Source organism: Ammospiza caudacuta, chromosome 7, assembly GCF_027887145.1.
Source record: "Ammospiza caudacuta isolate bAmmCau1 chromosome 7, bAmmCau1.pri, whole genome shotgun sequence".
NCBI lineage: Eukaryota > Metazoa > Chordata > Aves > Passeriformes > Passerellidae > Ammospiza > Ammospiza caudacuta.
In genome coordinates this window covers 34,706,022-34,721,734 of record NC_080599.1, presented here as the reverse complement: position 1 = coordinate 34,721,734, position 15,713 = coordinate 34,706,022, and the positions used below count along the sequence as shown (strand labels likewise).

Genomic DNA, 15,713 nt, shown 5'->3' with positions numbered 1-15,713 from the left:
AGTATTAGCTGCTGGTGTAAACTTCCTTTGGAGTTTTTTGCTTTAAGTCTACCTAGTCACACTGAAGGAAGCCGAAGTTGCCCTTAGTTAAGACTCCTTCCAAAATAAATGTCCCTCAAAATTGTAACATCCATGGTGTGACAAACACCTTCCTGAGGCTCCAGATTCCTTTTGGATTCACAGTTGAAAAGCATCAAAGAACGTTTTTCAGGACATCTGAAACTGGCAGAGCAAGTTCTTGGCCAAGTTGCTTTAGTTTCATAGTGGATTCAGGGCCTTGCCATCTCAGATATTGTAGAAATATGATGTAAGTCCTTTCACTTCTCTCTGAGTGGGTGGGTCTTCAACTGGAATGAATTTGGCATCAGTGGATTAAGCCTTCCCTGCAGAAGGATGTAGTTTATTGCTGTCTGTATAGCTAGTACAGGGAGCAGGGGAAATTGCTGTACTCCTGCTTTCATCCTTTCCCTTAGCACATCTACATGACATAATTGATATATTCTTGGCAGGTCTGAAATTATGCTGCAGTGATGAATATTCCTGTTTCTGGGTCAGAAGCTGTAAAATTTGGAAAATATCTTCCATATTCACAAAGAAATACATATGCTTCTTGGCACGTTAGCAACCTGCTAGAAAAGCATCCCACACTGGCAGAACAGGGGTTAGCTGAGAGCAGGAAATGTGCCAGTAGCCTGGAACAACCCAAAAGGAAAACAAGGAGTTAAATGCCAAATATATCATTCTGTTTAGGAGAGAGAAGGAGGCTGCCAGACGTATTCAAAGATGCAGGAGTGTGGGATTTTGGGAAGAGCAGTCTAATTTGGTATTCAAAGCCCGAAGTTTACAGGCACTGCTGCAATTGTGAGGCAGGCTGGCCACAGAATGAGAACCCCAACTAAGTCAGGTTCATGGTCACAGCTCAAGCAGAGCCTACACCCTCAGGCTAAGGATGATCAGTGTGGATGGGCTGAACCATCAATCTGTCTATGCCAACCCCTTGCAATGCAGGCACACCTCAAATTTGAGAGAAAAAAATGAAGAGGTGTAATGATTTAAATTTAGTGACTTGTTTCAAATGTGTATTGAAAACAACTGCTGTAGTTGCTACAGAAATGCCACTATCTCATCTAGAAATCAGAATGGTTATGAAGTGAAAGGATATGTGGCTCCAGAAGTAATTACCAGGTGATCAGATGATTTCTACTAAAAACACCTGAGAGTCTTTAATCTAGAAGAAATTTATCCTTTTTACCTGAAATGACCCTCTCATTTTTAGTTCTAAGTCTGTGTAGGGAAAAATATGTGAGTTTCATGAGGGAGCCATACATCTGATACAGAGCTTTAGGCTTTATCAGAGTGAAGGATTGGTCTTGCTAGGATATTCCTAGCTGATAGTTCCCAAGAAACATGTTAAAAAATGGATGAAAACCTGCTGAGAGTCACTGAAACAACATCATCAAATTCATACTGCTAAAACTGAGTTGACTTTCTTAGAGTATATTTTTTAAAATCTCATATAGATCAGCAAAACAAATGAAATTTGAATTTTCAGATTGGACCTTTAGTGAAATATATTAACATACACAAACAGAACATTTTTCATATTTGCATTACTTTATTTTTTAACCAATTGTGTTGATAGAAAAAAGGTAAACTACTTGTGAATAAGTAGTGATATGAGGTATTTCAGCATAAAAGGATTTTATATAAGAAAATTAGGGAAACTAAAGATTAGGACTGGAACAAGAGTCTGAATGCTGATTGTATACACATAATATCTATAATCATCGGTATGTTTTGCAATTAATCAATGGTTATTAACTTGTTAATACAGCATAAGATGTGTGAGTAGTGTAAACATGAATACAAACATTCATCCCTAACTCTTATTTTTGGTATCTTTGCCTACACATGTAATGCTAGAACCATGGATATGGTTAATTTAATATTTCACAGCGCTGTTGAATTATATTTGTTACGTTTCTGTTAAAGAGAGCATTTGGGTAAAAACATTTATGCAAATCCCTCAGTGCTGCATGTGCATTAAGAGCATATGGTTATTTGAGAACCAGTGTCATTGCACTGGTGTACACACACACACATATAAATATATGCAGATATGTGGTCTGGACGTGTATATGTAGGATTTTGCTGGAGTACATGCAATGACCAGCTGATCCTTGTCCACCAAGACCCAAAGGGCAGTAATGTCTACTGGACCTTGGTGGACTCCCACATATGCAGCCTTTGCAGCACAATTTGCTAGCGAAGGGATGAGCTGTAATGCCAGGAATATGCTAAAGATGCTGCAGCAAATCTCATTTGTTAGCGATGCCACTGCTGTCTTCTCAAGGATATCAAAATGCCTGTCAGCACCTGGATGAAAATCAGCTGACTCAGACTCAATCTGGCCAAAATGAAAATTATGGTGGCTGGAGCAAAGAAAACATTTAAAACTGGGATAAGATCTTTACCTGAGATATAATTTTCAGATATTTGTTTAAATACTACAGCACCTGAGTTCTATTTTTTGTCATTGTATGAGTGATCAAGAGGACCGATGACAAAAGTACCCTCTCCTTTTCCCGTGCTTAAGTTCTCCTTCTGTTACAGATCCAGCCATTGCAATCTACATGCCATTCCTCAGCAAAGTGAATTACTGATAACTTGCTGAACCTCTTTTTAACTGCATAAAGTATATTTGGCAAAATGAGACAGCCCTCTTCAATAGTAGCTGCTTCACTACCCCTAATGGTTTGCAGGTTATTTCCTCATGATGTTTGAGTCTTGTTTCTATCTTCAAAGCAATAGAGACCTGGCTTCCTCAGAGGCAGCTTCTTTAATCATAGAAACACAGGTACTCCCCTGAAGTAAGCAGTATAATACACATCAGGATAATGCAATGGAAAAGGTGAAGAAAATCAGGAGAAAGTCTCTTAAACCAAAAAGTTCATTGATCAAACCTCAACTTACAAAACATCAAGATAATTCAGGTAAGTGCTCCCAAAACTTTGCAGCCATATAACCCAGGCAGCTTGTACATCTGTCAAGGCAGACCATGCACTGGGTAGATCTGCCCAGTGCTCCCATACACAGTATCCACTGCACAGGCCTAGGAAACTGGGAATTTCCTAGAAGTGTCTACTTTAATGTGCATTAGTGTGTGTGTACAAAATCCTGTCTTGTAGTAAGGTAATTCAGTATTAGGCTATGACAGCATGTGCTTTACCAGCAGGTAGCCCACAGTGCTGGGAGAGGATTTTGATAACCCCAGAGAAGGATGGTAGCCAGAACAATTCCTGCAGCCTTGGGGAAAGAATGCTGCCAGGAGAGGCTGGGTATCACATACATTGTCCTGGCAGAATATATGCAGTTTGTGATCCGTAAGATTAGCACTTCTGCTCTCCACTCTCTCCACTTTAAAGCATGTAAAATAGAGCTTTTTTTGATAAGCATTTCCTTCCAGAGCTAAAACACTCGAAGTGTTTCACATGATAAATATATAAAGAGAGCTATCATCAACTTGAAAGTCACAATACCGCTTGAAAATGTGTAGCTGTAGCTATTTATGATGGGTGGCAGCAAAAGGGGGGGAGGAAAAAAAAAAAAACCTTTCCTGGCAGCCCGCTTACTTTCTGCGGTTTTTCTTTTTTTTTCCTATAGTCTGGTGAGCCGTGTAAAAACAGTCACTGAACAGGCGGCAAGTGCGAGTTTCCTCCCGTCGGCCGCCGGGGTGCAGGCCCGGCCGGGTGTCCTGGGGGATGCTCAGGGGCGCGGGGCGGGCGCAGCCGCAGGGCCGCGGCCCGCGCGGCCTCCCGGGGTCACCTTGGGCTGAGCGGCCTCGCCCCCGCTTCGGCCGCGGCCCCGCGGGCGGGCCGGGCCGGGCCTGCCCTGCGGCAGCGGGGGCGCTCGGGGGCCGCCGCCCGCCAGCCCGGGGGTGCGGAGGGTGCCGAGACCCCGCGGGTGACGGCCGCGGGCACCCGCCGCGCCCGCCCCCCTGAGCCGCTGCCGGGCGGGGGGCGCCGCCCGGGGCTCCCCCAGTTCCTGCCCCGGGCCAGCCCCCGCCCGAGGCGGCGGCAGCGGCCCGGCCGTGGTCGGCTGCGCCCCCGCGGGCGGCGCAGCGGGAGGAGGCGCCGCCCCGGCCGTCATTTCCGCCGAGTGCGGGGCGGGGGAGGGGGCAGAGCGCTCGCCTCCTCCTCCGCGGCGGCCGGAGACACAGAGACCCAGAGCGGGGCCAGGGCAGCTCCGCCGCCGCTGCCGCCGCCGCGCCCGCGGGCCGCGCCGCCCCGCCAGCCGAGCCCGGCCCGGCCCCCGCCCGGCATCCTTCCCGCCCCCCGCCCCGGCCCGGCCATGGGGAACGCAGCCACCGCCAAGAAGGGCAACGAGATCGAGAGCGGTGAGTGAGGGGGACGCGCCGCCGCCGCCGCCTCCGCCCGGCTCCGCTCCCGGAGGAGGGCTCGGGGCCGGGCCTGGCGCGCCCGCCCCGCGTCGCCGCCGCCGCAGGCCCCGCGGCCTCGGGCCGAGCCCTCCGCCCCTACAGGCCCGGCCGCGGCCTGCGCGGCGCCGCGGGGAGTTCGCCCGACCCCGGCCCCGCCGCGGGGCTCAGCGGGCTCTCGGGAAAGCAGCGGGACAAGCCCGCCCGCGGCCGCCGGGCCGAGGCCGCCGCCGGGCCGCGCGTGCGGCTGTCCCGCAGCAGGTGTCCGTCCCCGGTGGAGGAGGAGCCGGCGGCGGGGCCGCGGTGTCGGCGGGCAGGTGTCGGCGCCTCCGCCAGCCTTCATCCTCGCCACGGCCCGCTCGCTTTCCCCACCCCCGAACACACCCTGCCGGCGGGGGAGGCCTCCCTCCCGCGAGCCGCGCTCCGTCTGCGGCGGGAGGGTTTTTATCCCGCTGAGGGGAATGTAGGTCAGAAACTCCCGTGCTCGCCCGGATCGTGAAGCCCCGGTGACCCCGCGGCCGTGCCCGCGCCCCGCGGCGCAGCCCCAGCCCCGCGGCGTGTTTACATCGCTCGGGAGCGCGCTGGGAGAGCCCTCGGTACCGCGTTGCTCTCCTGAGCCCTGAGTAAAATGGAAGACAAAAGCATTGATCTGAACTCGTCATGGCAGGGAGCTTTCTGCTGGTGTTTCTGTTCGTTTGTTTGCTTCGTTTTTGTTATTTTGTTGGTTTTTTTTTTCCTCTGAGTATTTCAGCACAACTTTCAACAATATAAAGCCGATTCATTTGTTGGGAAGAAAACCCTAGACTTTATTTTTTTGCATGTTGACTTACTTCGTTTCTACTGAAAAACTTTGGGTATGTTTGTGATGGATAAGAGTAAAGACAAGATGTAGCGAGCAGGTAGTTGTGCAAGCTCAGTGTTGTGACAACAATACCCTTTGTTACTGGAAAATCCTAGGGCATTGAAATGGAAATAACTTTAAACGTCGAAGTTGGGGGGGTTGTTGGTTTGGTTTTGGTTTTCTTTTTTAGTTGTGGTGGGTTTTTTTTTGTTATTTTGGGATTTTTTTGTTGTTGTTTTTTAGGGTTTTCTTAGTGTGTGTATTTTTTGTGTATTTACTCTTGAGGTCTGGGGTAGGAGCAGGTAACCCGATTTGCATGGGCCAGGTCCTGCCCACACAGCATTCCTCTGGCTTCCCAGGGATCTGCAGTGGGCGCTTCCAGCTGTGGAGCAGGGGCTCTGGCTGACCTACCCAGTTCTGATTGTTGGGTTCACCTTGCAGTTCTTCTGTCTTAGCTCACTATTATTGTAGACTTCACAATCCAAATCTGTTACGAGTATTTGACCGTTATTGTTTAGTGGTTTTATATTTTTACTTGAGTGCATTAATTTTGATGGGAAGTATTTTGGCCTAACTATAAAGATAAGTATGGAGAGGGTGGATTGTTTGAAGTACTTCAGGTGACAAAACACCTCATTTTGTACTTAATGGTAACTGTAGTGCTATTAGTTTGTGCAATTAAATAAACGCTACAACACACAGTGTTTACTTTCATTTTAATGAATTCTCATATTACAAAATATATATATCATAATTTTTCAGGTTGCAGGAGTTTCCTTCAGAACCTCTCTCTCCCTTTGTTAGTGTTTAAAAATGAAATGCTGCTAGAGCCATCAAGCTCATATGTTTAATTACTCAGTATATTTAGCAGCAAAATTCTGTAATGATACAACTCCTGTAACTAGGAGAAAAAATTGGTCATCATTGACATACTGCTGGGAAAGACCAGGTTTCACTTACCATGGAAGATTGATAAGATATGACTATTATACAACTAATTAATTATTAGAAACAGCATTTGGTTTACTATCAGTGAATGTTGATTGTCATCTATTCATATGATACATGGCAACCAAAAACTAAAGAAATATACGATGGAGCTTTAATATTTCTGAATATTTCTTTAATATTCTTTATTTGCGTTGTTGAACCAGTTTTCTAGTTTTGCACATTAAGTGTCATCAATAGCATGTGTTCCAGACGACAGGACACTGAAAATGAAGTTGTTTGAAGGGTCAACAGAAGAATATCCAGCTTAGATTTCTAAAGGTGATGTTATGCCTTGATTCATGCATAGAGCTTATGGAATTGAATGGATCAAGGGCATGCTGAGGTCCCTGGAAGAACAATGAAGGGTAACGCAGCTTCCCCTGATAACTACACTTACTAGTTCATGAAGTGTAATTTGAGACCTCTTGCAGTGTCTGTGGCCAGCGCGGTAAATGCTGTTCACCCTGCTATGGCCCTTGCATCCTTCTCATTTATTGTAGCTTTCCATTTATAGTCAAATGTCTTTAGTACTTGTTACTTCACTTAGGCTATGAAGTGGAGTAAAACCATGAGTATGTGAACACAAGCAGCAGATGAGAGGAAAGGTTTTGGAGTATTTCTGGGCTGAAGTTGCAGGTGAATGAAATCTGAGTGGTGGTGGTTTCTTAAGCTTGGTCACCACAAGAGTGAATGGGGCTTGTGTAGCAGAGAGGACAAGATACATTGTGTGCACAGAAGCTGGAAAGGAAAGCTTAGATGGAGTCTGTTAGGGGATTATTTCTATGGCTGCTGTTCCACATTCTCCTAAGATGTGTTGGGTTTTGACTTGGAGGACCAAAACTAAAAGTTGTCCTTTGGTAAAGAGAAGCATCAGGGTTCTAGCTCCATTTTTAGCTTTGTTTTAGATGTTTTCATGGTTTTCCACAGCAACCTACAAATTCTGAGAGCCTTTTAGAATAGTAATATAAGTGTCTTTCATTTGAAATCTGGAGAGAGACAATTATGAGTTACCATAAAATTTACTCTGATTCCTCGTCCTAATATTCATTTCATTATTCTCTTCATTATTTGTTGGTTTTTTCAGCTGCTTCATTTACAGTAGTTGAGAACTTTTACAACCTAGAAGTTTAAAATATCAATATGTAGTAAATTTCATTTTTTAGAAAAGGCCAAATCCTTAACTTGTTGCAGTTAATGTGGGAAAATATTAGCTTTATTATTATTCATTATCTTGGAATAATTTGTGGAAGTAGCATGAAACAGAACTAAAACACATCTGAGGTTTAAAAAAGGTCACATAACTTTTTAGTTCAGCAAGTGAATCTGTTGCTTTCAAAATCATTGTTAATTTTCAACAAAACAGGAAGGTTTTAACTTTACTAGAACTGCTTTCTAAACTAGAATGTATGTCACTTCTGCAAAACTATATACTTAGAAAGTTTTGTGTGTTTTACGTCAGAGAACACAATAATACAGATTTTTTTAAAGTAATTATGATGTACAGCTCTGAATTATTTGCCCTATTAGATATGCAACAGAATTTCATACATGATAGCAAGAGGTTTGGCTATAAATTATTAGTAATCCCACTTGTAGTTTTGTTTGTGGTTTTTGTTGGATTATTTTGTTTCCCCATTGCCTATTCCCCTTCCCCCTCACACACACAGATTCGAGAGTACTTAGGTGTGATGTTGTCTGTTTCTGTGTAACCACCAGACTGGCTGAGACACCAGGTGATTAAAATACACACTTAGGGACTGGAAGATTTGTAAATTTTCTCTTCTTCCAATAGATCTTGATGACATGGCTTGGCTTCTGCATTTTATTTGCTGGGATTCAGGTGGTCTTTGCTGCTTTTTCTGTGGCAGTATGTGGTAGCGAATTGCTCTCAAAATGTATTTTAAAGGGAAACTATACATGATTTTTAAAGCATAATTCTGTACATGTATCTTCTTACCTGGTAGCCAGACCTCTGGTTCTATTAATCCAGCATGATTTTACTAACTTTGACTTCTGTGGTCTTTAAATAGCCAAGTACAGCATGTGTGATGTGTATTCTGCATGTGAGTTTTGTGTTCATTCACTCCCATTTTTCCTCAAAGTGTTCCCTACAGTATCTTCAGTATGAGAGATCCCATTATACTCAATTCTTTGCTTTTGAACTCTTATAATTTGTAAAAAGTTTAAGTAGTGCTCCTTTGAAGTGTACTTGACAGGAAGATGCAGCCTTCTACTTTTTCTTTTCCCAGTAGATTTTAACCTCCTCTGGGTACATTTCTTAAAAACTGAGGGTGGGTTTTTTTTTCATATTTTTCATGTATATTCACTGCTGGGTCATTCTGTTGTATTTTCTTGCTGAAGACCAAAAGAGACCACAATTGTATTTCTTGTTAAGACTAGATGAGGCAAGGCTTTATTTATCACTGCTGGCATTGGTTAAATTAAAATTGGTGAAGTAAAGGTGAAAAGCTCTGTATCCATTGCTATCCCAAGGCAGCTGATTCCCTGTCACTTTTCCAGAGGCTCTTGCTTGAGTGTTTCTGATCAGAGATTGTCTTTTTCTCTTTTGCTCATTATGTTTAACACTCCAGTTTTGAAATGGGTATCTTTTGGAGCCTTGTTCTTGGATCAGAACATCAGCTAAAGTATGTATTGTATAAAGAGTAATTAAAAATGTGTATTGGAGTGATGCTGGAATGGTCAGCATGAATAACATCTTTGAACACTGTATGCAATGCTTCTTTCCCACTATGTTGGGGTTGTATCATCTATTAATCAGGTAGGTTTTGGCAATAAGAAAATAAGAAATGGTTGTAATTACTTGCTGAAGAAATACCTGAAAATCCCTCTGCTGTAATCACCAATGTTAGACTACCAGTATGCATCGTGTGAAGAGAGGTGCCATCTGAAAATTCTGCTTTAATTAAAACCAAAATGCTTATTCACAACTTGGATTAGCAAAGAGAGAGGTTATCACTCATTAAAGATAGCCACGTGGTGGCATAACAAAAGGTCAGAAGGGCTTCCAAGTGATAAATTTATTTGTATTTAGCTGTTGTGGTTAGGCCTTTATTACAGGCTCAGACTACTTTAGAGACAGAGTATTTTAAATTACTTGGCATTCCCTCTTTGCTGGGTTTGTTTGTTCATCTGCCCATCCACATTTGTAGAAGTGACATAATCAAAAGTAATATCTTGAATAATGCTGGGAGTGCTCATATTCTTTCAAGTCACTTTGTTCCTTAGCCTAATTAGGGCTGTGCTGTGCTGCAGAAATGAAGCCTCTCGTTGGTACAGAGAGCAGAATGTAAGGGTGCAGCAGTGCAGGATATGGTGCGAGTGGAGGGCACTGCTCTGTTCCACACCAGGCTGGCAGGGAGTCCTCTCCAGACAGTGAAAGTTCTCCTGGAGCTGACACATCCCTCCTTTGGACAAAGCTCCTTTGGAAAGGCTTTTGGACAGCTGTCAGATTTTGTGGTTTGCCTGCATCCTTTCTAGACATCATAAAGGACTTGTTTGTCCAGACGCTTTTTTTTCCTAAACTACAGCAGTTGGTTTAATAAAGAATATTGTTTCTGCTATACAGCAGGTGAGTTCCAGATCAGATCTGATCTAGAACTGGATCTAAACTGGTTTGTTTTGTTTTATTTAATCAGTGCTTCTAGCATTTAAACTTGCAAAGTTTTCAGTGTTAGGAACCTTGAATGAGTGGGGATTTTCCTTATAGACTTGTAGAATTTAGGGCTAGAACTTGGTAAAAAGTCTACCCTGCAGTGCTGCTCTCAAGCTTTGTCTTTGTTTCAGGTGCAAGGTGCTATTTCATAAGCATTTCCTTCATTTGCAGATCTGCTTTTCTGTCCCCTGCTACTTGCTTTTCTGCCTCTGTGCCCTCAAGTGTGCTGGAGTAACTATTTATGAGACAACAAGGTGAACTGAATTTGAGCTTGATCTAGCTTAAAAATAACGCTACAGAAAAGGGAAAGCAGAAGGGACTTGAGTTACCTGTATTTGGCTTCCCGATGCAGTTCGCTGCAGCCACAGCAGTTGTACCAGTGCAGGTGGGATGTGGCACAGAGAAGAGAGTGGATAGCAGGCACTGAATGGGAGCTGCCTGACCTGCTGCTGCTGCCAAGAGGAGAGCTGTGGTTTCAGGCTGTACTGTGAGTATTTTCCTACCATAAGCAGTTTCTCTGCTGTGAGGTAGAAGTGCTTCCTGGGAAATGGCAAAGAGAACAAAGTAGCAGCGGAGCTCTGAGGAGGTAATTGAAGGGAGGAGTATGTTGTCTTAGAGTTGCAAAACTGGAAGATAAAATCACTTTGTTTCCGATTTATTTTCTTTTTAAACTTCCCCTTCAATGGTTGGAAAGGATTTAGACACATTTTATTTCTTTTTGTTATCCTGGTGTTCAGGAGGGCTAGTCATGAGCTAGAACCCCATTTTGTTTGTACAAACATACCTTCTTTGAAACTCTTTTGGAAAATGAGGTAAATGCTGACGGGAAGTGAAGGTGAGACTTGGTTTGTGTGGCAGGAGAATTGGGATGCAGCAGTATAGAGGGTCTGCTCTGCAGAGAGCTAAAGGGAGCTCCTGCCTTTTGAGCAGCACTGAACAGGAGTCTCTTCAGGGCTCATTTGAGCCTCTCTTTGGCATCTCCCCTGCTCTTCCTTCCACATCTCAGCAGAATCACATCCGCTCAGAGTAAGGTTTCACAAAACAGCTGAGCCCATCTGGTGACTTGCACTGTTGAAAAATCAGGTTTTATTCCTAGACCCTTCACAAGTCAGGACTCAAGTGTTTCTCCAGACCATTGTTAAGGTATTTTACATAGGCAGAAAACAATGCAGGTTTTATCTCTTTGGGTTGTCCATAATTATTTTTGCACTCCAAATCAATTCACTGAGGTGTCAGATGGCAAAAGACAGATTCAAAGGAAGCATTGAAAGCACCATTGATGATGAAATGCTTAGGTGGCAAGAAAAAGGAGTCTATATTTTTTAGCATTAAACTCTTTAAAATCTCATTCTGCCAACTTCTTGAAAAAAATATTACTCCAAACTACCACTTTATCATCTGCATTTGTTTATATTTATAAGAAATTCAAGACTTCAAGTTTTTTGATGAGAGATGTTAGCACCTATCAGTTGGACATCTAGAGCTATATGGAGGTAGAGAAAAATAGAGCAAAACATTGCTTGCTTTTATCTCTACAGTTGTCATATGGATCTTTAAGACAATATTTTAGAAGGAGTCTTTATTTTTAAGATTTTCATTTTGTATCTATGTGTTTGTTTTGTTTGGTTGGTTTGTTTTGGTTTTTTTTTCCAATTTGCTGTTCAGAGGAAGAAACATAACAAAGTTTTTATTTCTTCCATTAAATTACCTTCTGGTTTTTCCTGCCCAGAAGGAAGAGGTGTTTGCTGGCTTCTGGTAGAATGACTTCTGGTATGTATTCCTTGTTAGACGTGTAGCAAGGGTTAGGCTAACTTCTTAGCATTATGTTATGCAGTAAAGGTGTGGAAACACCTTAGTGTTTGTTTTGTCTGGGTTTTTAAAGCCACAGTTTTTGTGACTTCTGAATAAACAACCAGTTTCTCTACACTGGTATGTCATCTGTCTGTAGTTTTGAGCAATAATTGTGGTTTTAGAAATACTTCTCAGTAAATCAAGGAGGCATATAAATGCACTCTGCATATAAGAGCTAAATGGATGTCCATATTCTGAGAAAGCAAAAGTCTTTTCTATGGCATAGCTGATCTTTACTAGAGAAAGCCTGATGAGCATTTTGAGCCAAATCTTCCCCTTAGGAAGGGCTTGGAGAGGTGCTGTTGTACTTGCACTGACCTTTTTTCTTTAGAGAAGACAGTATTTCTGTTATAGACTAACTGTGAAGCAGCAAGATATCTTACCTGTGAATCCTTTAAAATGTTGCTAGGTGAGTGAATATATCAACTGCTTAGTGCTTTGTAAGTGTTATTGTTAGTTTGTTGTTCCTCTGCCTCTTGTTAACTTGTGTTCTTTTGCTAAAATACTGTAATATTTAAACAGAGGACATCAGAACTTTTTGTTTCTTTTGTTTCACTCAGGTTAAGCTGCTTCCAGGAAGTATGTGCTCATTTACATACTGCACTTGCTGCTAGCACTTGTCTGTAAACCCACAGACATCCACAGCTGCCATGTGGCTCAAGAAATTAAAACAAAGGAAAGTGCTTTTTTGGCAAGAAGGTGGAAACTTGAAAGATAGAAAAGACTGTTACTTTGCCTGTGCCCAGAAACAGTTTGCTTTTCCCTCTCACAAAATGACATAATTAAGGGTGTACGTACTCTGCTACTTCAGTAGTTGCATTGTTATAGTGATTAAGGTTAGTTTTGATTACTATAACATTAGGCAGTTTGAAGTTCTTTGTCTTGTAGCAAGCAGCAGTTACAGTTTTATGGTGTATGTTGATTGATTGTTAAGCATATGATAATCTAGCCTTACTTTGCACAGGGCAAAATTGTGATTTGACTGCACCAAAGTCTATCATTAGATAAAGTTTTTAATGCAAATTATCTATATTTAAGCATTTTATTAACTGCTCCATAGATTATTGTGGAGGATGGAGGTTTTGATCAGGGTTTCTCATTGAGAAATAGGGTAGGTGGTGAGAGAGAGAAAGAGCATAGCTAAAATCATGCCAAGGCCATTTGAAAGATCATGGTATTTCCCTCTAACAGCTATGATGAAAGAAGATATGTTTTCATGAACTTGTTGAGGACTTTTTTATATTGGGCAGCTTTGAAAAATTCAATACCTCAGTTGTATGTTTGTTCCTTGTGAAGACTCGTGCAGTGAGGAGCACACCCTGCAGCTCCCAGCCCTGGCCCTCTGCTTTGGGAACTGTGGGTTAAGCATTCTAAAGCAGGACAGTGCAACAGTGCATCGTGTGTTCAAACTGCATTCTCTCCACTGGCTGAAAAATCTACATTGCAGTGGTATTTGTGTAGTGAACTGAACTTCAGAGAGAAATTAGGTGCTAGATTTTTAGCTTAGTATAGTGGCTTGTATTAACAAGCTTGAATAACAAATTGCAAAACAAGCAAGTTTTGAAATTTGTTTAAGTGTACAGCAGCTTCATGGGATGTGGAATTGCCTGGGAGATTGAGGGTGTGTAGTGCTTTATAGTGGTTCCCAGGGTGTTTCCTGGTTCTTTTGCAAATTAGCAATTTCTTTTTCCCTTGAAGTTCTTGAGGATGAATGACCAGATGCAAAACTGACACTAAAAAAATTAGCCTGCTTTTCACACAGATGGCACTAATACCTAATAAAGTTCAGTTTCTATCTAAATTTGGTCTATTGTTATGACCTGCTTTCTTCCATAAAGATTGTTCTTTTGATACTACCTACCTCATAATCCAACTGTTTGTTTAATATTCAAATGCAGATGTTATTTCATTTGCATATTAACTTAGGTTTTTTATATTGAACTTCAAGGTAGGGCATTGTTGAACTTTAGAGAATGCATTCAGACTTTGGGATTCTTCAATTTCAATTAACAATTTTTGTTTTTAAGCAATACTTACTACCATGTGTTGGTGATGAACATCACACACCTTGCATCTCAGGTGAACACTCAGGAAAAGTTTGGCAAGGATGGAATGATGTTCATGTGAAGAATTACTCTGTAATTGCTATGTAAGTGACATCTCCTATCTAGAATAGCTTGAAGGCATGATCTGGAAAACTGTGGCATGAGGAGTGAGGAATGTCCTATGCTTGCTTTTTTTAAAGTAACTGCTTTGAGTCATTGCTTCCATTGGCTTTTTTCTTAGGAACAGATATCAGTTTATTCCTAATAAAACATTAGAGCTCTCCTTGAGAATGAGAAACTACAGAAAATGAGGATGGAGAAAAAAACAGGCAACAGCTGGTAAAAGAAGGAATGTGAGTAGAGAAATATAAAAACAGGGAGACAAAGGGAGCTCTGAGCAGAATATGGTTTGGGTCTTGTCCACATACTCCCATCCCAGAAAAGGGACCTGATGGATGCTGGCCACAGATGCTCTGCCTGAGGAGATCAAAGTACCACAGGTGTCAGGACATCCTGGAAAGCTTCTTCCACCTGGTTGCAGCTTGGCCAGAGCACTAGAGTCTCTGATTAAGAGATCCTGTGTTGTGTGGAGAGTTAGAGAGGAAATGTATAAATGTAAAGATGAACCAAGAGCCTCTTAATGAGAAGTTTTGGAGAAGCTGAGGTCTAGCTTGCCATTAATCCCACTTGGGCCATGGCATGCATGTATTCCTCCTCATCCCAGAGGGAGCTTTCAGGACCCCAGGCAGAGCATTATGGATGTGCTCATGTCTTTAATGCATTTTTCCTGGCTGGGCTCTGGATTTAGCCCAAAGTACAAGCTGATCCACCTGGCAGGGTGCCTCTCCTGATGGTAGGAGATCCCATCCCCTGCTGTCTAGGCAGGGCAAATGGTGAGAAAGTGATGTATGAGGGCATAATGGAATTTTCCAAGATGAGGTGTGAAGATGAACAGGATGCCATGAAGCCTGCTGAAATGCTGCATGGGAAAGTCATGTGTCTCATGGGACAACAATCTTCTGTTGGGGTTACTCCTGCCTCAGTCTTGTAGGTGAGTTCAGCTCTTGCTGCAGAGGCAGAGGACATCCCTGACTACCTTCATGCCAGGTGCCTGAGGAGATATTCTGGGGTTTTGTTCTGCCAGAGGTGCCAGGTGTACTTGGCACATTGTATACTTTCAGCCAGTTCTTGTGGGGTTTTTGGGGATTGTTGGTTTTTTAGTTTGGTTTTGATGGTTTTTTGTTGGTTTTTTTGTTGTTGTTGTTGGGGATTTGTTTGGTTGGTTGGTTTTTCATGGGTTTTTTTGGTGGTTTTTTCTTTTGGATGATTGTTTTTTAATGGAAGGTGTGTCTAGAAGCTTGGTACTTTCAGGAGCTAAAATGGTATTAGTTATTCACTTCAGAAGAGTTTGGATTTTTTTGGTGATGGTTTTTGGGTTTTGTTTTGTGCTTTCTGCCTCAAAGTAGATGCTTCAAACTACGCAGTTTATTAAAGAAAAACATCTGCTAAGTAATTGACAGCAGAAATGTAGAACATAGTTTGGTCAAATAACTTGTTCAACTATAAGACAGTGATGTATGATGATCTGGTTGAATTTTCAAACCAGTTATAGCCCCCATTGCTTGTCACTGTTACTTTAGTGTTTTTTTTCAGGACCTATTTTAGAAGCAATTTTATTGTGTCTGCTGGGCAAGAGTCTTCAGAGTAGAACCTGATTTTTGCTGGTATGATATTTTTGAAAAAAAAAAAAAAAACAACATGTTTCTACTGTCTTCAGCTTGAGGTTTGAGGCTATAATTATATGAACATTCTTCAACTTGCTGCTTATGCAGTACTTACATGACCAATTTTCCTTGGCAGTAAAGCTGACTTGAAAAA

General features: G+C 42.4%; 1 protein-coding gene across 1 annotated transcript in view; it reads left to right on the top strand.

The window, feature by feature from the left end:
• Positions 1-4,223: 4,223 nt before the first annotated feature.
• PRKACB (protein kinase cAMP-activated catalytic subunit beta) overlaps positions 4,224-15,713 on the top strand; it is a 65,794-nt gene continuing 54,304 nt past the window's right edge. Inside the window, exon 1 of the mRNA XM_058808812.1 lies at positions 4,224-4,396. Coding sequence (XP_058664795.1) covers positions 4,351-4,396 — 46 coding nt within the window. The 5' untranslated portion in view covers positions 4,224-4,350. The remainder of the gene's footprint in view (positions 4,397-15,713) is intronic.